Source organism: Schistosoma mansoni, chromosome 3, assembly GCF_000237925.1.
Source record: "Schistosoma mansoni strain Puerto Rico chromosome 3, complete genome".
NCBI lineage: Eukaryota > Metazoa > Platyhelminthes > Trematoda > Strigeidida > Schistosomatidae > Schistosoma > Schistosoma mansoni.
In genome coordinates, this window is record NC_031497.1 from 6,078,238 (window position 1) to 6,102,794 (window position 24,557).

A 24,557-nucleotide genomic window follows, 5' to 3' on the forward strand; every position below is an offset into this window, starting at 1 on the left:
TTAATAATTCTGATGAAACAACAAACAGAAAAAAATTGGTTGATAAAAAGCAGTTGTGGTAGTATTATTTTTATGGATAATTAAGATAGTGTAAATCACATATTCCAATGGAAAATAAAAGGCGAGAAATCGCCAGAGAGAAATCGAACAGAGAGGAAAACACGAAATGTGTAAAAGGATTTAAATTTAAAACTGAAAAAAAAACATCAACATGCAAAATGGATTTTATACAGATATGATAACATTATATGACTTGTACAGTAGTAAACAATAGGGTAAATAGAGATGGTTGAAATTATGTAAAATTAGTTTCTGTCATGAGACGACCAGATCAATCGATCGCCTAATCATATATATATATATAGTTGTTATAAGCAACCATGAAAATGACAGAAAAGTGAACATTCGAAAGACATTGGTGTAATTTGAATGAGGTGAAAATTTAAAATATGCTAACGTCTCAGTTGAACAAAACAACAAGTATATGTGTAAATGATGTGATGGCTATTTCTGAATCTCAGTCATTTTACTTATTAATGTTGATCAATTTAGAAAGAAATCAAAACAATGAACTTTTAAACAATAAGAATCTTGTAAACCATTATTAATAATATCAATAATTGCAACAGAATGAAACATATACAAAAAGATGTGCGCATACGCAGTGAGTCAAGAAAAGAGAGAAACAAACATAAAATAGTCGAATTCAAAGGTTAAACTTTGCCAAATACATGAGTGGTAGTAGTAGTAGTAGTAGTATTATCAGTAGTACTAAACGATCGATCATTATGTAAATGAGTTTGATTAGTAACAGATGTTGTAGAACCAGTGGTGAGGGTGATAGTACTTACTGCATTGGTTACTTTTGACTTATTTAAAAGTTGTACGATATGTTCATGGATTTCTTTTAAACACGAATGACAAGAATTACAATGTACACTAAAGGCAGGTTTATCAACTTCCATAGTCTTTAAATGCAAAGATAAATTTGTAGTTTGCTTACCTAAATTATCACATAAAATTAGGATAGTTTTAGTAAGATCTGGATTAATACTTATATGTTCCACAATATAGGCTTCTAATTCAATACGAAAAGAATCTAAACAGTTCGATAGTTCAATGAACGATGCATTCGGGATCTCATATTCCATTTCACAATAACTACATAGATCTTTAGTCCAATTGACTAATTCAATAGTTCGTTCAAGAAGATTTGTAATTGATTCCTGTGAAGTAGAATTGGGTTGTAAATTTTGTGAATTCGAATTATTAATATTTGGTAAATAGTAAGAGTCTGGCGCCTGGTAAACATCATCTCCTTCACCACCACCTGACAGGTCTGCATCGGGTTTAATTGACATTGAATTATCTTGAGAATTGTTCGGAGAGTCAGACGCGATGGATAAAGTCTCATCCTCCAATGACCTTGGCACCTCTTCCGTATTCGATTCCTCTTCTGATCGATCATCCAGTGGTAAATGACGTCGCCCTACTCCTGGATAGTCCAGGTGTCCAGCATTACCACTAACAGCACGTTCTGTATCTACTTTAATACGTCGGCGTGGCTGAGAAATCTTTGAATAAGAGGTATTAGAATGCAGATCTTTAATATCACTATTATTGCTATTACTGTTATTATGATTCAAAGAAGATTCATCAACAGCTATGTTATTCTGTTCAGATGAAGCTTTCAATTGAGATAAATTTTGATTGTTAGATGAAAAACAGTTGGTTGGTTGGTCCATATTTGTTCCAGTTTCACTATCTGTTATTGCTTTTGAATGGAAGTATTGCTTACTACGTAGTACAGGAGAAATCGGCTGAGAAATATTTGACTTTGAAATTTCCCCAGTTGAAGTTACATCCGAACTACAAAAATAAACAGAATGAAATCAAAGAAATAAGAAATTCGCGAGGAATTCATCAATTAAGATAAAACTCTAAGACATTAATTAACGATTATTCATTGAGAAAAAAAACTACCGTTTTAGGTGAAGGGAGTTGTTCCACAGCAGAAAATTTCGAGCAATTTTTTTAAACGTAACTGATTTACCGAATACAGGTTTATGTGTTCGGTTATGAAACATACTATTCATAGGCGGCCAGTGATTCCCAAGCCGTAGTAAATATAGCAGGGTTCAGACATGCAACCAATGGATGGAAAACTGAATGTGTTAACTGATAACACCAACCGCTCTATTTCGATAGATACTATCAATGGATCTAATAGAGTTGACTCTAACCCCGCTTAAACGACAAACTCAATACAAATTTGAGCTGTCTTCAAAGTTAGTTACGACTAGAAAGTACATTATCCTAATATATATTAATGTTAGAACCATTAGGTTGAACAATCGATAAACTGAACACACCATTCAGCATACGTCAACTTTCAAATGGTACAGAGTGTTTTGGTACATTGACAAAATATTCCTTCCACTATATAAAAATTAAGAGTGTTAAATCAATCAAATAAACGCTATTAATTTAAAACAACCTGTCACAGTCTAAAGTACAAAATAATAAGACTATGAACATCTTGCCAATTGAAATTATTCGACAGGGAAAGAAAAGTGTTTTGGCCAGGTGGACAGCAAAAAACCAAATATTACACAATATTACCATAGAAAAATTATAAAAACAATCAGTTTACTGATCAAGCACAAACAAATAAAAAGCAACCAATAACCAGTACTTCCAGCATAATGTCATACATAGTTTATCAGTATTGTTCAACGACTATATAAACAACAAGAAAATAGTATTGAACCTATTACATTAAGATACCTAGAAAATAGTCCGAAAAAACTTAATTCTTCATAGTTGGTACAGCGCCGGAAGTTTTAAATTAAAACTATCTAATCTGGAAGTAGTTCTTAATAGTGAATACAACAAAACGCAGTTGACTAGCACTGAATATATATATATATATATATATATATGCTGGTAACCAGCCTATTCAAGCATGATTGTAAAATCATGAGCAAGATAAAGAAATTTAAGGCTACTCAATAATAAAATTATCACAAATTTACTTTACACTAGAAGTGAATGGATATGTAAAATGGTAACGAAAGAATTTGAGAGAGAAAAATACCCTACTTAGCAGTGGATAATTAAATGACAACAAAGTAATATGAAAGTAGGCAAGTGAAAATATTACTCAATTTTTTCTTATTATAAAAAATCTATCAAATCTGTTGTCAAGTGTCACAAATATAAAAATCAAAGTCATGAGTAGTATATGATCATCAATTTTTGTTCGTGTGTATGTATGTATGTATATATGTGTAAATCAAATTCACCATAAACTTGAACACATGTTATAACAACAAGAATATTTTAGAATTTCAAATAAATATCACATGACTAAATACAAAAGATAAATTCCCTGCCTATAGAAGAATAGAATACATGAAACTTACTTATAATTTAAAATAGCTTACCTTAATTGAATTGAAGCATTATTGGTAGTAGAGGTAGGAGGTAACGACGGTGGATTGCAGCATTCCATTATTGATGAATGAGGTGGGGGAGGCACCGGTGGTGGTGGTGGGGGATAATGTAAAACGTTTGATGGATGATTAAATGTTTTATCATTTACATCAAGTATATCAGTTGGTAAATGTAATTCATTTGGTTGTGATTGGTGATAAGTAAATGTTGGTGGTTCGTTACAACGATGATGACGACCACAACCGGTATCTAATTCACCCAAACTTTTTAAATAACTTCCAATCCTATCATGAGGTGGTATTGTAGAGAATTGTTCCATTAGTGGATTAACATTAAATTGAGTAGATGAGGCAGAAGAAATATGAGTAGTTGTGGTATTGATAGTAGTAGTTGTTATTCTTGTTGTAGAAGTATTAGTAGTTTGAAATAAGTATGGATAGGAATGTGGATGGTGAATAACAGAATTTGAAGTAGGAGTTATTATTTGTGCATGGTGGAAATGTTGAGAATGATCATCAATTGGCATGGACACTTCAAACGGCTGAAGTAATAAAAGAGAGGAATAAGAAATAACAAAATATAACAGTAAGTATACATCATATCTATACAAGTAAGAGTATAGAGCATAACAATGACCTGGAAAGAGGGAGTTTTGGAGTACAGTAGCGCGACACGCATGCACGTATTCAAAGAAACTTGTGAATGTAAATGTTACACATAAAAAGAAAAAATCTCAGATTCATAATTTTCGAATAGTACCTCCAAATGAGTAAAGTAGATTGATTTTTATCTACTTGAAGTAATTTTCAATAAAGAGTAGATTGAATATATGTGAAAAATGAAGTAAATATTAACATATCATTAGGTTTATTGATGAATATATAATTTAATTATTTTAAAAGTTAGCTAGAAACTAAACACTTTGAGACTTATGATCTGGTTCCTGTAATTCATCACCTGCTTCGGTTTAGGCACCCGGGCAGTATCCCATCCCTTACACAAATCAAATAATTTGTGAGGCGTATATATATATTTGGTGCTTCCTTCTACTAATGTTTAGGTGTTTAGATGGAAATCAATCGGTCACCCGAAGATGTATGAAAACCAGGATCAAATGCATGAAACTCTCACGACTAGGCAGACAATTCGACTAAAAAACCTAGATCCTACGAAGAGATAAGAATTATTTAATTTTTTTTTAGAATATTGTAAAATATTAAACAAAAATCTTAACAAACAGAACTTTTCGTGTGTGCACTTGTTTGAACTAAAGCAAAGGCAAGCTTTCATAGGATACTAGATAAGAAAATAAGGTGATACATTTTATTTCAACTCAAAGTTAACATGATGTTTATAAACTAATGTTTGCTTTGTTGTTTATTTTTGATTGCGTTGAGATGTATTGACAAAAAGAAAATGAGAAACTAAAACAAAGAAATATTACTCACCACATTAAAATGCCAATCAACTTGACTAGGTGCACTTGATAATATCGAATTCATAGTAGCAATTACACCAACACCGGCAGCATTACTCATTATCCCACCACCGCATGCTCGACTTTCTGCAGGTGATTCATTTGAAATAATCGACTCACCAACGCCGCTTTCATCTGGTGTATCAGTGTCTTGACTACGTGTTGTACCATCTACGTAAAATGGTGAAAAAATTAGTAGATTATTAAATTCATTTAACAACAACACGGTACTCATTATATGGTGAGAAATTATGGATATAATCTACTTATTAAACATAGATCTCTATGATCAGTTTTCTCTACTATACATTGTATGTATATAAAAATAAAAACACCAAAATCAGAGCGGGCAGAATGGAGTTAGAACCTGTAACCACGAGACCACTGCTCTGACATATGAAGATAAAACTAATGACAACGTATATAGTAGCCATTATATGTATATATATATATATGATTTCAACACAAATAAAAATCCTTTTCTATTTTCTATTTAAGTGGGACTTTTTAAAGAAAATTACCGATATGAAAAAATTAATTTAATCAAATGTATGTTAATACACTTTATTGAGATATTATTATTGCTTAAATAAACTGATATGCTCATTTCATTAATGTATAACTGCTGTTAATTACATCTAATGCTCTAAATGTAACTGCGACGATAATAATAATAAGTCAACGAATCAAAATGAATTTAACTTGATATCTACTAGCATTACTTAATAAACGATCAGATTATAAATAAAGGTGATATGTAGTTTTGTTTAACTTTCACTAAGTTAATGGTATGATAATAATGTCGATTAAAATGTAAAAAGAATTTGTTAAAATAAATCAAATAACAGAACCAGTTGAGAAATTCTTCCGTCTTTAACCATATAGTTTGTGGGCTTAATTTTATGAGCACTTTGAATATAGTTGCTACCTTCAACCTATAAGCTGACATGTCTATCAGCCAAACTAAGTAGAACTATAATAGGTGAAGCATAAGTCAATTGATGTTCTGTTGTGTTAGACAGGTAAGTTGTATTACGGCAAGGTCAAAAGTTGCCAGATTTAGGTCCAATGGTGAAGTTATGAAGTCGAGTGTATTGATAGATCGTGTGACCATCAAGCGGCATCTACAGCTATGATGACTTTATGTACATGAAAGGAGGGGTCAGAAAAATATAGCCTTCTAACACCGATAAGATTTGAAAAGTATGGAGATAACATTTCAAAAAAAGCTACTCACAAACATCTTAATAAGACTATTATACTTGTAGGAAATCTTTGACAGGTCCTTCAAAAAGAAGAAACATCTTTTCAGGATGTAGACAAACGAGAATATGCTCAGTAAAACAAGGTGAAGGAGTAAAAACCACATCATAGTTTAGCGATCAATATATAATTTTCAAGATTACAGGCATACTCAATCAGAGGAACAAGTTACTATTTTCGAATTAGAGCAAATAAAATAAAACAGCTTGGAAACTGTATAATCTACATATTAGTGTGTAATTTTATGCAAAAAAACAAAGACAGGAGAGTTGAACGATGAAGTACGTATACATATAAAATAAACAAGACCAATAAATTGCAAAAGTGTGAATAACAGAATCAAATTCAACATACAATAAAGTATACAAAAACACTAAGTTGGTGTTTTTTACACTGTAAATGAAAAAGGTTTGAAATAACACTTACTTTGTTGCGAACTAGTTTGAGTATTACAGCCAGAAGTAACATTACGATGAATAGAACGATTCGTCCGAATAGCCGATCGATCATTCACTACTTTTGTTGAATTAGCAACATTTAAGTTAGGAATTTTAGAAACTATGGAAGCTGGATTATTATTGGAAAATTGAGAAAGATTTGAAATACCACAATTTTGAGTAATATTTGATGACGTAATGTGTGAATTCGGTTGATAAGATGGATTATTACTCATCGGGATAAAGTAACATAATTTTTCACCGAAAGGTAAAAATCCATTATCAGATAACGAAGCCGGTGAATACTGGGTTTGTGTTAAATAATTTGATGAAAATGGTGTTCGACATTGAATCAAATTAGAAAATCCATTCTGACTAGATTCATGTATGGATGTCATTTGTGGGCTGCATGATGAAATGACAGAATTTGGTAAAAATTTAATCTGACCCAAACTGCTGGTGGGTAACAGCATGTGATCTGTATTTGTTAGATAGAAAATGTTAAAAAGATTTTTTTTAAAAAAGGAACTTCTTTTAGTTATCAAACGGAGATTAACTTACATGATTAGAGAAACATTTCAAAATGAGATAATAATGAATAATTGCACTTCCAGAAAAAATAAAACAAAACAATGACTAATAGCGATGAAATAGTGGAAATTAAGCAATTGATTGTGGAGAGAAGGCTGTAAAATATATAAATGTAAACAACTAGAATTTATATGGATTTCCTATCAAAGTGACACGGAAATTTCTTACTGATCACATGACAAAAAGATCATATCATATTAGAGAAAAGATTAAATTATCAGAAGGGGTTTTTTGTGGAGATTTAGTATTTTCATAGTTGAAAGCGTGAGTCAATTGAAGCTAGATCACCAGGGAAAACCTGGAAGCACTGGACGGCCAGCTCAGTGGTCTATCGGTTAAGTGCTCTGGCGCGAGACTGGTAGGTCCTGGGTTCGAATCTCGCGAGGAGAGGTCGTGGATGCGCACTGCTGATGAGTCCCACTACAGGACGAATATAGACCATTGAGTTCTGATTTAGTGATCGAAATTAATTGTGCTTCCCAAGAAACCTCAAGACTCTGGATCAATTTTTTGACAGAACGATATGCGCATACAGCTGGAAAATGTCAAAACTGAAGTGAAAATAAATCCAGTACTATCTGTTTTTCAATGGTTGATCCATTAGGAAAATGTTTATTAAATAAAATGATTTTGCGCAAACTACTTATGCAAATAATACTCATTTGATTGTTCATTCAATTAACGAAAGAAGACCAAAGAATTACGATACACAAGTATGAGTCACCATATTTAAGTGACCAATAGACCATGTGTTCAATATATATATATATATATATATATATATATATATAAATGATCAGCCAATTTGTACGTACAATTCACCATGAAAGTATTATTGTACTAGTCCCGCTAACATGACTCACTTTACCTGTACTTAATACTTGGAAATGCTATTGTACACAACGTGAAATATATACAATATTCACTACTTTGATGGATGTACAAAATACAGAAACACAGATTCATACAATATAATATAACTTTCTTACAGACTTAGAAACCAGAAAAACGATGGAATAAATACACAAATGTGAGTATGTGTCCATGTGAATGACTCCAAGGAGACAGAAGAGAAACTGTGACTGGTAAGTGAATGACAAAGTAGTTTGTGAAGAATGGTAACTAAAAACTGAATAAACTCAGCAAAGATATATATACACACACATTAACAGCCATTAATTACTTCAAGACAATGGACGTAAAAATAACTACTGTTGAAGGAAAAAGTGCAAGCATTTTTAAACAGTCGAAGTAATACCGAGTTGATTTACATTATATATATATGAGATTACGAGGAAAACCAAAAGAATAAAAAAGATAATGACAGATGAAAGAAACAAAAGGTGTAGAAAATAAATAAAAGAAGTGAAAGGAATCACATAACAGTAGCCGCGGGAATAAATAAGGCTAAAGACTTTTAGAATTACACAGAATGAATAAATTCGAACCAGTGTTACAAGATTGTGTCATACTACGATATAAAGTCCTATATTTGTTCTGACAAGGCTCAAACGAACAAAAAGTAATTCTATTATACTACTAAAAATCACGTAATTCATTGATCAAAGACAAGGTATTAAGCAACAGTTTTATGGTATGAAGGCTAATGATAATGTCTGGTTGCATAGGCGGAAGTAGTCGGGGCAGAATTCAAAAATACAGCATACTAGTTGTAAAAAAGTGCTTTAACTACTAGTGAGCCACAGAGTTCAATGAATGGTATGGATGATCACACCCTACAAAAGATCAAACTAATAACCTTTAAGCTTTAGAATGACCTCGTTAAAAATCGCAATTATTCATTCACCACTTGTAAATGTTGTTTGACTATGTTGAATTAGTATACAGTGGTACATTAACCGAGAGATGTGATTATCTCAAGTTTCATTTAAACTAGCTGTAGTCAACTGATTCGAATTCCGCATCTACACAAATCAGAAAAATGTTTGGGAGTCAAACATATCCTCCTTTGATGGTAATGTCGTTCCGAAGAAAAAAGGTGCCATCAATGAACTAAAACTTCGCCTTGTTTTTCTAACTTCAAGTGAATAAACACTATTTGACCGAAGGATTCCTAATGGCTTTTGTAGAAAAAAAGAGACATCTGTCATCAATTTTTCTCTGTTTGCAATCATCAGGTGGCAAACGGCGTAAATTATTTAATATCGCAAACTAAATTCAAGTATAAAGTCATTGCAGAAAAAACCCCTGCTAAATACAAGTTACTTTACACCAAGTTACTGTCAATGATTACTATTACAATATACATACAAACTACTACAAATCAACTGAATTAATTGTAAGTGTATTTATACTGTCGTATAGTTGATATTTGATCAATTTCTGTTATTCTAGTGTATTAGGGAATATGTCATTTAAAACGACGGATAAGAGGTTTGTGTAGCAGAGTGAAAATCAACACTAGAATATCGGTATACATAGATAACGAATCTGGAATAATAAGAGATGTCTCTCTGGGATCTAAATGCTACCCATAAACAAACGATACCAGAAATTTTAGTGTTTTTATTTCACTGCATATACACCTTTTTCTAACTAAATATGATTGAAATATATAATGAACTAGAAAACTACACCTAGATGGTAGTTTATTGTTGCGTATTCCAATCATGTAAGTTGTCGAACGAACTCAAATATGATGTCAGCAGAATTTCTGATAGAAATTAACGAGATGAGATTATATGCCATGATATGGTAGATAAGAATGTCATCAGCTGAGGAAACATACTGAAGGATGACATGCAGTAACCACATACAACCCATGTTGATTAGCAGGTTCTGTTTCCTATATCAGAATTGTCTATATACCACATCAGTTATATACATTGTTTACACTTACGCTCGTTAACAACTAGGAGTTGGACGCTAAACTGTTCAAACTATTACTATTATTATTATTGTCAGTAGAACGTTGAACTCGCTAGTTTAATAGTAATTAATGCCGAAGTAGTGTAAAGTAAAACTTTTAGGGTTAGGGGTAGCTTGTGATGAGAAAATTATTGCTCTGATCACAGAGTGTATTTGTTATTCTGAGAATGTACAGGATATCGCACAGATTCCATAGAACAACTGACACAATTAACAGAAGATAAAGTGAAGTAAGGAAGATAAAATAAAGATATTACAAAGTACCAAGAATTTAATTCATAAATTACCTGGCTAAAATAATGTTGATATATTAAAAATATGTTTTATGAGTAACATAAATAAGTGTGAATAAAGCCATTTTCATTGAATACGTTATCATAGTAAACGCACTCTAAACTAATAACAGGTTTTCGAAGACGATAATTCTCTTGTTTAAACTTAAGGTAGTCAAAACGGTAAAAAAAATAATTTATCGTTCACTACCATCTTTGGAGTGAATAGCATAATTAATAATTAACTTGGTGGGTTCTCCATGCCCAACTCTTAATTCATATTTCTGGCAACTAGATCAGTTGACAAAAAAGACAACACTCAAGCAACACTACTAGAAGAGATGACTTTTTATTACAATCATTAATATTAAAATATAGAAATGAATAGAAAACAAAAATTGAATCAAAATAATAGACACTTACCTGGATTTGTCTCCGAATTACTTTCATATTGAACTGCATGATTATTTGAACTAGCCGGGCGTTTATTTTCATCATCATCATCACTATTATCAATATCATCATTGTTATTGTCAAGCGAAACAGCAGCTAAATTATCAGTAATAAGGTCAAAACGATCACTGCCACCAACCCCACCGCCAGACGATGAAGGATAAGGAAGAACTGAATGTTTATCTTTGGACAAACGATTCTGATCAATAAATATAGTCTTTTCTTTTTTCATACAATTATGAATATTGTTATTAAGTGAAGCAATATTATTTTCAACATGATGATGTATTGAGTGATTAGCAACAGAATTCATTATAACATAAGAAGATACTGGATTCGGTCGACTTGATTCAGTTGCATTACAGGTGAAATCTATATTCGAAGTGGAATGAATAGCATTATTATGTCTAGAAATGATGTGATCCGAATTCACAATTTCTGTTGGTATAACACTACTTGGTAAAGACTCCTTGAAGACCATATTAAATTGATTTACTGAATTGCCTTGTAAATCATGTGGTTGTATTTCTGTGAATCTGTTTGAACTGACAAGTGGTTGTTGTTGTTGTTGTGGGATAAAATTAGCAGGTTGTTTTCCCAATTCCAAAGCAACTTCTATTAGGGGAGTAAAATTTGAACAATTAGTGATTTGATAATTAAAAATTGCATATATATACATATGTATATACCTAGGAACAAAACATTAATTTACGTTGACAAATAGCATGTGCATAAGTTAGGTTAATAATAACAATAATAATTATCATTATCATTACATACGGTTAAGTTACTGATAATAAGAGAGATTAGTAGTAAATAAGGTGATGTGTGTAAATATCGTCAAGTATGGAGTAACACAAATAAACACATACTAAACGATATTATTCTATTATATGCCTATACAAGATTGAACGGAGAAATTTTCTTCTTATTAAAAAAGAAAACTATCAAACTTTGTAGTTTTGTAACTATCAGATATAATCAACAACAGATGACAATAAATGAAGAGCCACAAGCATTTGGTTTTTAGAACACAGCTCAACAATGTTATATCAAATGGTTAAATAAAATTAAATAGATAACATCATGAACTCGGAGTCGAGTTTGTAACATATACGTAAGAAGTATTGCCGGAAAGAACCACATGGGTTGAAGCAAATCAATAATCATGTAAAGTACATGAGATGTCATACAATCTGGTTGATTAAGGGTATACTGATGAAGAACAGAGAATAAAACTTGAAAGCTACTGTTTATTTCGGAACACATCATAAAACAACATCAAATATTACAGTATACTAGTCACATGAAAAGCTGTTAGCAGTGATGGATATACATGAGAATATATGTATGAATAAAATTTATTGAAATATTTCGAAATCTAACTAGTGGTCTATATCATTTATCCTATGAAAAATTAAACTTTTTAAAACATAAAATCAAATTTAACTCTCCACATACGTGAAATAGCCAAGGAGTAGAATAATATGACAAATGGATTAGTAAAACTAGTAATCTTCCATAGACGGAGAGAATGGAACAACTTATAAGAATATGTACAATAACTTAGATATTTAAATTTAGATATTGAAAATTCAGTTTGAACGAAGAAATAGTTCTTTCCAATTAAACTCTCATCAAGCCTCAATACAAATTAATTGGTTGTGAGTAAATTAACATAGTAATGATAATAATACTCAGGAAATAGAATTCAAATGGATTGGTCATTAAGACTGATTACACAACAATAAAGATGTAAACAATGTAATTCATTACTCGGATTGATTACATAAGGACGGAGAAAAATGACAGAATAGCTAATGTAAACATGTATTTAGAATTGTATGGTGTGTTGATTCTTGAGAATAATTGTTTATCAATAATAATGAAAAATGTGAGAGATATATTTCAAATCAGTTTGGTGGTGAGCACAAGGAGAGATAGGCTGTACACACACTTTTTCTTGATGGAAAGATTAGGTTTATTAAGGTGGATTCCTATGGTTTACGCTGTGTCGGAAACCGAGATGAAATTGCAACAGCAGAACAAAAGCGTTTGTTCTTAAAACGACATTTCAAAGATATGCCAGTAAAAAAGAACAGTTAATGTATTAGATTAATTTCTTCTTTCTATATGGGATCAACATTAATTTTATGGAATAAGGTTAAAGCGATGGTTTCCACCTTTTTTGTTATAACGAGACGATTATTATAAAAATTATAACTGATGTAACTTCTTTTCAAATTATTGTTATTTTATACATTCTTATTGTATGATTATTATGTAACTATATTACTATATTGATATATTCTATTTAATGTAAGCTTCCATTGAACCTATTAACTACTACTGTACTGCTTATTAGTCCTATTCTGTTGCCGATCAATTATTCACAGCTGGCCCGATACACAGTCACTATTTGTTTGTGCATTTTTAATTGTTATTTTTCATTTTATGGTCCGATTCAGCCCAGTATCTTTGTATATAAACCCATATATTTTTGAAGTATAATAATAAGAGCTGTTAGTTGACTTTTCGGACTCAAGGTAGGACGTAGAGAAAAACTTACAAATAGCCGATCGGCAGGAGCTTATCTGCGTCTGCCCAAGGTCAACGGTACTAGTCAGGTGTGTGATTGATCAAGTCTCGGATATTTCGTTATAGAAGAAATAGTGGACGTGAAACAAACGAAATCAGAATTAGAATTCTGATTGGTGACTTCAGCATGTGATATTGGTTAGCGTCTCAAGATACAACACCTTTTGTGTGTATTTCCTAATTCAACGAGTCCTGTGAAACCAGTTACATTGAGCGTATAATCAGTCAAGCCCATCACCGTATTTCGGAAGATCATAGTTCATAAATCAACAAACAATAATGAACACAATAAGAAGCTCTGCCTTTATACATCTGGTCGACACTAGTCATCAAGTCGATATAAATGTAGCATGAAAAATAATATGTCGAATTCCATAAAATTTCCATACTTTCAGATGTCGTATCCTACACTCAGAGAAAGCTATAGGAATTCACCTTAATAAACCTAATCTTTCCATCAAGAAAAAGTGTGTGTACAGCCTATCTCTCCTTGTGCTCACCACCAAACTGATTTGAAATATATCTCTCACATTTTTCATTATTATTGATAAACAATTATTCTCAAGAATCAACACACCATACAATTCTAAATACATGTTTACATTAGCTATTCTGTCATTTTTCTCCGTCCTTATGTAATCAATCCGAGTAATGAATTACATTGTTTACATCTTTATTGTTGTGTAATCAGTCTTAATGACCAATCCATTTGAATTCTATTTCCTGAGTATTATTATCATTACTATGTTAATTTACTCACAACCAATTAATTTGTATTGAGGCTTGATGAGAGAAATATTTCTTCGTTTAAGTTGTTCTTTTTAAATGAACAGTAAATTAAACATGTTAAATACGATAATTACACTGCACCAAAAATTTAAACTGATAAGAAACATTTAACTAGACACAATAAAATACCAGTGAAATAAAATTAACACCTAACAGTCATATAATATGCATCGGATAATTATTAAGATTATTATTATCATTATTATTATTCATAAGTGGAACTACTTACGGGAATCGATTGAACAGTGAATTGAATAAGGAAAAGTATATTGTTTCATTAATTATCACAATGTAGTAGAACAGTGTGACAGGTTAAATGAAAAAAGAAAACTTAATGCACTTTAAACTGAGTGAAAATGGACTCATGGGTGTACATGGTAATGCTTATTTCACGGCATAGTATGTCAAGGACAATACTAAATTCAATGTCGTTAAATATGAACATCACAGATAACAATAACTAACATACTGTAGGTTAAGAAACAATTTTTTTCCAAATACATTGTTAGAAACTTGTCAACAACTATACTTACAATGATTCATTACACAACGAATGAACTAGGAGAGAAACAGAGCATTCAATGATTATGTTTAGCTTTAGATGTATTTAGTCAATCGACATATCGAGTACCTACGTTGATAAATTAATTACTGCTGCTCATTTATCCAATATAGGTCTGCGTAATCAGTTTTCGAATAGATTGTTGGTATTTCAGGGTTAATTACAATGCCCAAATCCAAATAGGCGAAGTGGAATTCGAACTTGCAGACTCATGGTTGACGAAGACACAAAATCACTGTTTGAGCATATTTTTAGGAATTCCATAGAATTTAATACCTTTGAAAATAACAATGTCACTAATAACAATAGGTCCAATCAATAAACAACTTTCTAAAATAGTTCTCGCCTAACCAAATTAGGATGAACAGAACATTTGGTTAACACGCATGCATCAACGCTTAGATAATAACAAAGCTTTTAAGGCAGGAATATATGAAATCTCATACCTATTATGCTAAACTAAAAAATTCAACTCAATGATAGTGTGATGATTGATTACAAACCTAATGAAGACAAAATAAATCACAACACTGCCCAAACATCGAATGTTGAAATAGGGGCAGAACTAGGTAACGTAAGTGAATGATTATATAATTCGAACTTTGAAGAACTGCTGAAAAAAATTTGGCGATGTAGTACTCAATACATCATGAAAACTCCTTTAGAAGTTCATAAATTTACGAACTTCGCGTAGATCTAACTTCGGCCTCATTCATGATTGATTAATACACACAAAGCATGAAATTGTACGTGTATATAAGGCTGTAAATATAATAAGTGGATAAGAAAATCGAATTAGTTATTAAAATCAAAGAGCTATCACATTAGACTGGTTAGGTAGGGATTCAAGCTTACCAGCTTCTATGTTCATAGTTGTATACATTTGTTCCAGTTCCGCATGGATTTCACTGAATGAAGGACGTAAATTAGGATCCCAAGACCAGCCTGAACCAGACAGAATAAAAGAAAAGATCAAGTTTATATACCAGAAATATATCAGATACTGTATTTAAACAACATCTCAGTAAGACGAAATTAATTGATGCGATCCTATCGACTTTAGCTACCTTAATGTTACAGTAGGGTGAAGAAAGAAAGAAAGAATAAATTGGAATCAGTCGACCAAGTCATAATGTTCTCTCTGTGGAAGGATATTACATTTACATTCAAGTTATAAAAAGTAATTGTGAAACAGTTATGAAAACGTTTTATTACGCCGATATGGAAGTGGAGCATGATAGATTGATAAGCATTTTTTGAAGCACAAATCATCTTATTGAAATGTTATTCAAATGATGGAGAAAATACTACACTCATCAGATAACTCATTAATTTATATCAGTAATTGAATGGCAAAAACACAAGGAGTCCAATCTCACCAATATAAAATATAGTTTTGATATTTACTGAAGATATATGAAAAATGAAGTTTAAAAAAGTGAATGTCATTTTATCAGGAAAGACATTGCGATCTTAAAAAGATTAGTAGCAAACTTTTTTCCATACGAATGAACAAGAAAAACATGCAAGTTCAAATTAGTCGAAAACATCTAAAACAGAGATAATCACGGGAAAATTTGAGAAATTTAGAAACCGAAGATCTTGACTTCAATCACCAGTGGGGTCATGAATGCACATTGCTAAGCATTCCTACACTAAGAAGAAGTAGTTGTTCCGTACTCTCAAGTTTTCAATGGTTGTCTAACTTAGATTGGTTCGTGACCTCAATAACATTCGAAACGACTAGTCAACAGGATTTACAATACTGTATAGAATTATATATATATATATATATATATATATATATATATATATCAGGCTGAGAAATAATCTGAGAATACATATTTAGCACTATAATAATAGTTATTACGATGTTTTATACATCAATTTTAACAATGAAAATTTATTTTTTTTAAATAATCAGTAAATATCAACTACCAAAGGACATCATCATTAGTGAGCTATAGAAAAACACAACAACAGAGAAAACAAGCTGATATACACTAAGCTGCCAAAAAAAAGGAAATTGTGTCGGTTCGGTGGATATGGAGTTTTTTAAAAGAAAAACAGATTGAAATTCCACAAACTCGGAACAAAGTTAGTTGGAGTACTGGTGGTATAGGTAGTGATAATATTAGTAGTGAATATAAAAGATGAAAAGTAAAACTACTTACATCTTAACATTATAGAATAAACTGCTTCTGGGCATCCATGTGGCCGTTCCATTCTGTAGCCTTTCTCTAAAAGATGATAAACATCATGCAATTCAACTCCAGGATAAGGTGAAAGACCATAGGTGGCTAGTTCCCATAGGACTACACCAAAAGCCCATACATCCGACCTACAAAAATGTACAGAAAACGACAAAGGAAATATAATCATTTACAAAAAATATATATTGATAGGTATCAATGACACTTATAAACTGATTCACTTATTAGTAAGCCTTCTGTATGTTTACTCCTACACTGGCTGGCTAGGACTGAAAGTTGGAGTAGACGGTGACATGGTATACATTATATATATATCCCAACTAACCCAGTTGACGAAGGTCTATTATCAATTCTCAACAACTGACATGTTATCTCTATGTAATATTAAAGGATAGAGTACACCATAATTTATTATATTTCAACTAAATACATCAATAAATCTAACTCCTAATCCTGTACTAATATTACATAAACGAATGAGAATAGTATTCCAAGACTATTTTGGAAAACACTGATGAAAATAATTTCAGTGGAATAGTTTACATTCAGTGTCAGGTGGTTGAAGATGATCAGCAAAAACGCATGCTTGACAGAGTTGAGTTTCTTTAAGTTGTAGTGAAAAGTAGTGATTTATCAAGTTAACCAATTGGTAACTCATAGATAACGTTGAAAAGGGAAAACACATACCACATAACAAGCTGATTGATAACAGAAATTTAGAGGACTAGATATCAACTTATTGGTCTAAACATAAAATGGTTGTAGCGAAACTTAAAAGTGCTGAATTCGGTGCCGTGTTAGGCTGAGGATATGCATCATTGTGGAGTCCCAAACTTGTACGATACAAGCATTTTTTGCTTCCTAGTTCCCACCGTTTCTCCATCTGATGTTTTAGTTAATGATAAAAGACATCTCTTTAAATATTAAAGAATAAAGTACAGACTTAAGTTGATATTTAAAACCCTTGAGCCGGTTACAAGCTTATAACATAGAAACCGCCATACTATGTTGATGCTTATGAAGTCGAGGAAAATTATAAAACGTAAATTACGCTACATTGTCAAACTTATGATTACAACAAAAGAAATAATGGAATAATGCATTCGATCGATGTATTTGAAAAAACTAATAATAACAATAATGGGGTCAATAGATATCACATTAGAATGAGGTAATAGCTGATTAAAACAATAAAGATAACAGATTTTATCAAGCAGAGTTCACCAGTGAGTGGCTTTAATCCTGTGTTTAAAATTACCAACCTACAATTGTAAAAATTGTTAAGATGCATTCTTTATACAATAAATTTAGTTAAATGAGTTAAACTATATTATGCATTCAACGAAAATGAAAAACTAATCCCATAAACTTTACTAATATGGATTCAGCGATGACCAGCATGGCTATTTACAAATCGCTAAAAGAAACACGTCATGCATCAAATTTAATAAAAACAAACATTAAACAAGTTTCTTCTTTTAAAAAAAATGACAAAAACAACCTACTTTGACGAGAACAAATAGTAAGAAAGACCTTCAGGAGCAGTCCATTTAATAGGGAATTTAGCACCATTACGAGCAGTATAAGTATCTTGTCGTTGCATGTAACGTGCTAAACCAAAATCTGCAACTTTGATCAAATGTTGATCACCTACTAAACAATTTCTAGCAGCTAAATCCCTAAGAAAAAAAAAGTAAAATAAAATAATAGATAAAATCTTTCACAAAAACATTATTTAGTTTACAAAAGTTTTAAAGAGAATTTACATTAAAAATTGAATAACTACCGATAAAATATACATTGAAAATAGATTCACATTATTGAATTAATAACCATACAATTACCTATACCTAATAAACCACAATTTTTAAAGTTAATCAACAAAGGAAAAACATTTCCAATATTATAAATACTAAGAATCTTAATTAAAATCAGAACAATTAAATACCAGTGGAGTTCAACCACGTCTGTTGTGAGATAGGAACTCACTGAAGACAATTGGTGAAAGGTTGCTCAACTTCGTGGATTGGTTGAAGTCAAACAATAATACCATCGGATGCCGGCTCAGTGGTCTAGAGGTTAAGTGCTCTGGCGCGAGACTGGTAGGTCCTGGGTTCGAACCTCGCGAGGCGAGATCGCGGATGCGCACTGCTGAGGAGTCCCACAATAGGACGAAGCGGTCGTCCAGTGCTGCCAGGTTTTCCTTGGTGGTCTAGCTTCAATTGACTCATGCTTTCAACTATGAAAATTAAATACTTGTCATAATTTTCCTACTTTATAATTCGTATGTTTGATTGTTATTTACTAATATCTTTATAATGTACGTAATATTATCCTTTAAAATCTGTTTTGTGTTATCACTACTGCATTACTAATACTGTAAGTCTATGAATAAAATCTTTTGGATGAAAGAGTTTTGTAATATACAGCATTAAAAATATGTCCTAATTTTATTGTCATTTTCAGTTATCTGAAGCACTTTTCCTACTGGTGCTGAATTACAACGTAGTGTAAATGTTATGATGGATGGCGTCCAAAACATGATACTGATACACGACGTGCTATACACTAACCCCTCCCCAAATCGACTACTTGAGCGAGAACACAAGAGTGGAGGGAAAAGTACATTGGGATACCGAATGAAATGCACAAATATATATATATATATACTACTCTAACACTTAGGAAATTGATATATTTTATAGTCAATGAAATGTACTTGTCCAGTAGATCACTTTTGATTACCATCGATCGACCTCATTTGGCTACTACTGATTAGTTCACTATATCAGTAAATATTGAGTAAATATTGATTAATCTAAGTATTTTTCAATCATGTGATTCCCGGAATGATTTAATAATTTGGGTTCAATGACTAACCCAATGATATTAACTAAATTTCAATGTTTACAATATTTATTAGGATTAACGTCAAAAACTAACATTTACACCATATAACATCAATAAGTTTTACATTAAATTAATTTTAATTCTACTGATAAGTAAAATAACATGATGCAGACAATGGTAATATTACCTACCTGTGGATAAAATTATTAGCTTCTAAATACGCCATACCAGAGGCGATTTGAACAGCCATGTAAAGTAGAGTAAGCGGGGTGAGTTCACCTGGACTACGTGTACGTAAATAATTCAATAAATTCCCATTTGGCATATATTCCGTAATTAAGTAAAGGGGCGGTTCTCGAGTACATACGCCTAAATTGAGAAGTGAAAACAAGCAAAATAAAAGAACGATAGAAAATATACGTATTTTTAATTTTTTTTATTTATTAAGATAATCGTTAAAGAAAATTAAACTTAAGGGATAATGAACTGAATATCTGTCCTCCAGTATAATTGCATTAGTATTATACCGTCGGCAGTTCATGTTTAGGTCCCTGAAATAGAATCCAGTTCAAGAATTCATACAAAAAAGCAGAAACATTAAGTTATATTTTCAATATCAAGATCTGGTGAAATTATGATGAGATCATGATGATCAATAACCAGAAAAATAAATTTCCATTTATTATTTAGGAAGCACATTGTACATTTTGAAAGAAAAACTCCAGAAAAACCTAATAATAGCAGTCATTATGCGCTCACTAAGTTCAAAGGCTGATTCCCAGAGTTCTAGTGAGAAGCTGTGACTGATCAGTGGAGTTCAATTGTGTCGAGTGTGAAACGATGGATGGTAGGTAATAGATGATGGCTGCATACTGTATTCACATCGACACAGCGAAACATGGAATTATTTAATTGAAAATCAAAGGTTTCGAACTGATAATATCAATGACAGTTAAAAAAACACAGAGTATACCAGTCCAAAAGAACAAACTAGTGTCAAAACGTATGATTTATCAAAAGTCGACAAATGAGTGAATCTGTGCCACTGTAATCAATCTTGACCCATTGTTATTTAAAGCCTTTCAGTAAACTTTTTAGTAAACTTCAATCAGAAATTTTGCAAGTAAAATTAATTAGAAGTCTATGAGAAAGATTCTAACGAAATATTGTGATATACAAATTAAAACAGAATAGTTTAACATATCCATGGAACATGTTATCTTGCGAAAAATTAAGTCTTCTGTATTCTCATTATTAAGCTCGTAAAATAAATTGTTTGATCCAATATTTTCCATAAAGAATTATAAAAGAACAAAAACGGATAAAGCAAGTGTCCTCTCTTTTAAAGATTTGGGGGGGGACACAATCGACGAATACGAGTGTTAATCGAAAAACATAATGGTAAACAAATCGAAATTACTGAAACCTATTCTACTTGATTAAATACATTTTGTGAACAAAACCATAAATAAATATCAAAAAGTGAATAGAAACACCACAGGACATACCCAATAATTGAACTAAATTTCTATTACGTAACTTCTTCATAATAGCAGCTTCTTTGAGAAAATCATTCACATTCAGATTAACATCTTGCTATAAAAAGAATTTTTAATCAAAGCAAAAAAAGATCATACAAGCTGTGAATAGGGGAAATGTGTTTCACACCAATTGTTTGTAAGTTTAGCAAAAGAAAAATGCACAGAATCCATTATCTACGGTTCGCTTTATCAAAATTTTTCTCAGAAAAAAAACATTAAAATATACCTATCTACACGAAGAATTATTAGGAAATCGTGCTAACAAATAAGAATGAAGTAAGCTTGGATTATAATGTGAACGAGTGTAATGAATGACTCCTAATGATAATATGTATTAAAGCAATGAATAAATGATGATTAATAATGCTAATTTAAATTTATCCATAAGGATGGAATAAGTAGTACAAGGTTGCCAAGTATTGCATATAACTGTATGTGAAAAAACCTATAATATGAAATGATTTAGATAATCCACATTATAACCAAATAGGTGATCCATTCCAAACTCGAATTGATCTGCTATGAATTAAAAAAATTACATACTATTATAAGCTACCACTAAGTAGATATTATTTAAATTTTTCAATAAACTAACACGTAATGTTCATCTACATCCACCTTTGCTCAATAAGTCGTGACAGTAACTTTTCTTCAGAAAAACCTGCCACAGAGAGCCGTACAAATATTAATTTAATATTAATGATTGATAACAATAATATTAATAATAACAGTATGATAAATATATGGTAAATAACTGTGAATAATAATGCAAGTCTAAATGAATAATGATAGCTTAATTATCTACATATGATATCAATGGTTTCGGCCTTAAAAGTTACCCTTTCAGTACACTGAAGACTACTTAATCAGTATTAATAATTGTAAAATAAGTAGCTTTACGATGAATCTGCAATAACTTTTAATCTCTACATTGCAAATTCAAACGTCGATTCATTTAAGTTGAACCTAGTAACTGGATACTATCACTAGTAAATTACATACAAACCAATATGCATGCACAAAGTGTAGCTCAGAATCGAGCAGAACAACCTATATACAACGTTACACTATGATTCACTAAAACGACAATGTAAACAGATTATTATTTTCGCATACACTTAGTCTACTTCATTATCTTGAGGAGAACAAGAACAAAGAATTGAACAGAATAACGTGAATTCATTCTATTTCGTTAGTTTCTCACTAACTGATACTTACAACCTATAATATTTTAAAATCAAAATTACCATAAAATTTTCATACTCATTACAGTAAAATTGGATATGTATCATTATGATGGGAGTAATGAAATCGAAGTCATATAAAGAGTGTTGTAAATAAATACAATAAGTGAGAGGAAATCTTAAATTATCAGACATAGTAACAAGAAATCATTGAACTAAAATATATACATAATAACTGATTGCGTAATGAAATAGTTGGATACAATTTAATAGTAATTAAGAATTAAACATGAATTGAGATTAGTCAGTCAAGAGATAAAATTCAAAATTCGAAAGAAATAATTATATTATCCTCACTGACAAGTATTTTTAAAGTTAAGCACCAACGAAATGCAACAGATAAGAGAATAAATACATTTGTGTGTTTTAAAAATTACAATTAACTTTGATTGTTTTCTCCCATAATTTGTTTTCCTAACTAACTTTAAAAGTATTGCATATCATTTAATCAATCCATTAAAACATGAAATACCTTTATTACATCATCATCTAACATAAAACAAACTGAAAAAAAAACCTGGATTCATCTTTTGTTTTGTTTTAGTTAAAATAAAGAAAGCTAAGTACATTTAGTTAACAACTAATCAATTAATGATTGTTGAACAAACCACATTATTACCCAGTATACAATTATCAGTACTAACAATCTCAAAAATAGTTCATAAATACAAATACACACAATATATATATTATATTTTAAATAGTATTTTGAAAACTACCGAATAAAATTTTCTATCTACATATACTTGGTCTCATTTCATATGATAGTATACTACTACTTATAAACGAACTGTAAGCTTGACAAATACAAAATTTGTCTTCCAGATCCAAAGTTTTTCATGTTTGTCTAACTGTCTGACTATTATGAAATTCAAACATGATAGTTGACACACTAATATTGTCAATGAATTATCAGATTTGATCCTGAATTATTGGACTTCGAAACAAAACCCCACACAACCCAATGATATTTAGGAGGCCAGGTATTATGGTATGTAGAAATACATTAGCTCAAATATCTATTATTATTATCATTATTATTAGGATAAACAATCAATCGCATCACAAAAACTATCTTTGTGCACAACAAATGCAAGTGTGTATGTGTGCATACGTGATCAACTCCAAATCGCAGTTTTTGTATGATGCCTAGTGCTACTAACTGAGTAACAAACCAAAAGTGATTCAGTGATCCTATGGCAACTCCGTTTGAATTTCAACTGCATACTTGAAGGTAACAGCCCCACCTAGCTTCGATTTCGGCAGCTAGTTAACATCACTAGATACCATAGTGTAAACTTTGTAATTGAAAGCCGACCAAATGAGGTCATATACTTGGTTACTACACGCATGAAATAGTACGGAAACAAATAAGATAAAAATGAAAATCACAAGAAAAGTCGAAAACAGAGAATTGATTTACTTTCAGTGTTTTTACTGCAACAACAGAATTGAAACGTTTCCAAACAGCTTCATATACATCACCATATTGACCACAGCCTAAACATAGTAACAAAAACAACAAAAAATAATTTAAGGCTTATATTATATATATATATATATATATATATATATATTGGGCACGGGATAACAGACTTGTGGATGATAAATATCAAAATAACTGCTTAAGCAGACCAATGATGAACAAAGTATTGTACCTTAAAAAAGTTTCTGAATAACAATTTCTTACTAGCTAACCAGTAGTGCTGAAACTGATTGTTACCCTTTGGTAAAGTAAGAAGAATAAGCTTTGCAAAAACTACAATGAGTTCGTTGTACCTCATTGTTTTCTGTGCATTTACTAACAGACGGAGAACTGGAAAATGTTATCAGCATGGAAGTTATGGAGATAGGTAAATACTGTTGAGATCAGGAGCTGATCAAAGTTGAATAATCATTGAAAACCTGGAAGCTCTGGACAG

General features: G+C 31.2%; 1 protein-coding gene across 1 annotated transcript; it reads right to left on the bottom strand.

The window, feature by feature from the left end:
* Smp_169230 (tyrosine kinase) lies at positions 1-24,419 on the bottom strand (the record flags this gene model as incomplete). The annotated part of the gene is made up of 14 exons (XM_018799022.1): positions 1-9; positions 852-1,869; positions 3,447-3,997; positions 4,905-5,104; positions 6,623-7,038; positions 10,504-10,550; positions 10,978-11,453; positions 15,643-15,732; positions 16,962-17,128; positions 18,506-18,679; positions 20,042-20,219; positions 21,359-21,446; positions 24,059-24,135; positions 24,326-24,419. The coding sequence occupies 14 exons, from the start codon at positions 24,417-24,419 to the stop codon at positions 1-3; spliced, it is 3,585 nt and encodes a 1,194-aa protein (XP_018650853.1).
* Positions 24,420-24,557: the final 138 nt, after the last annotated feature.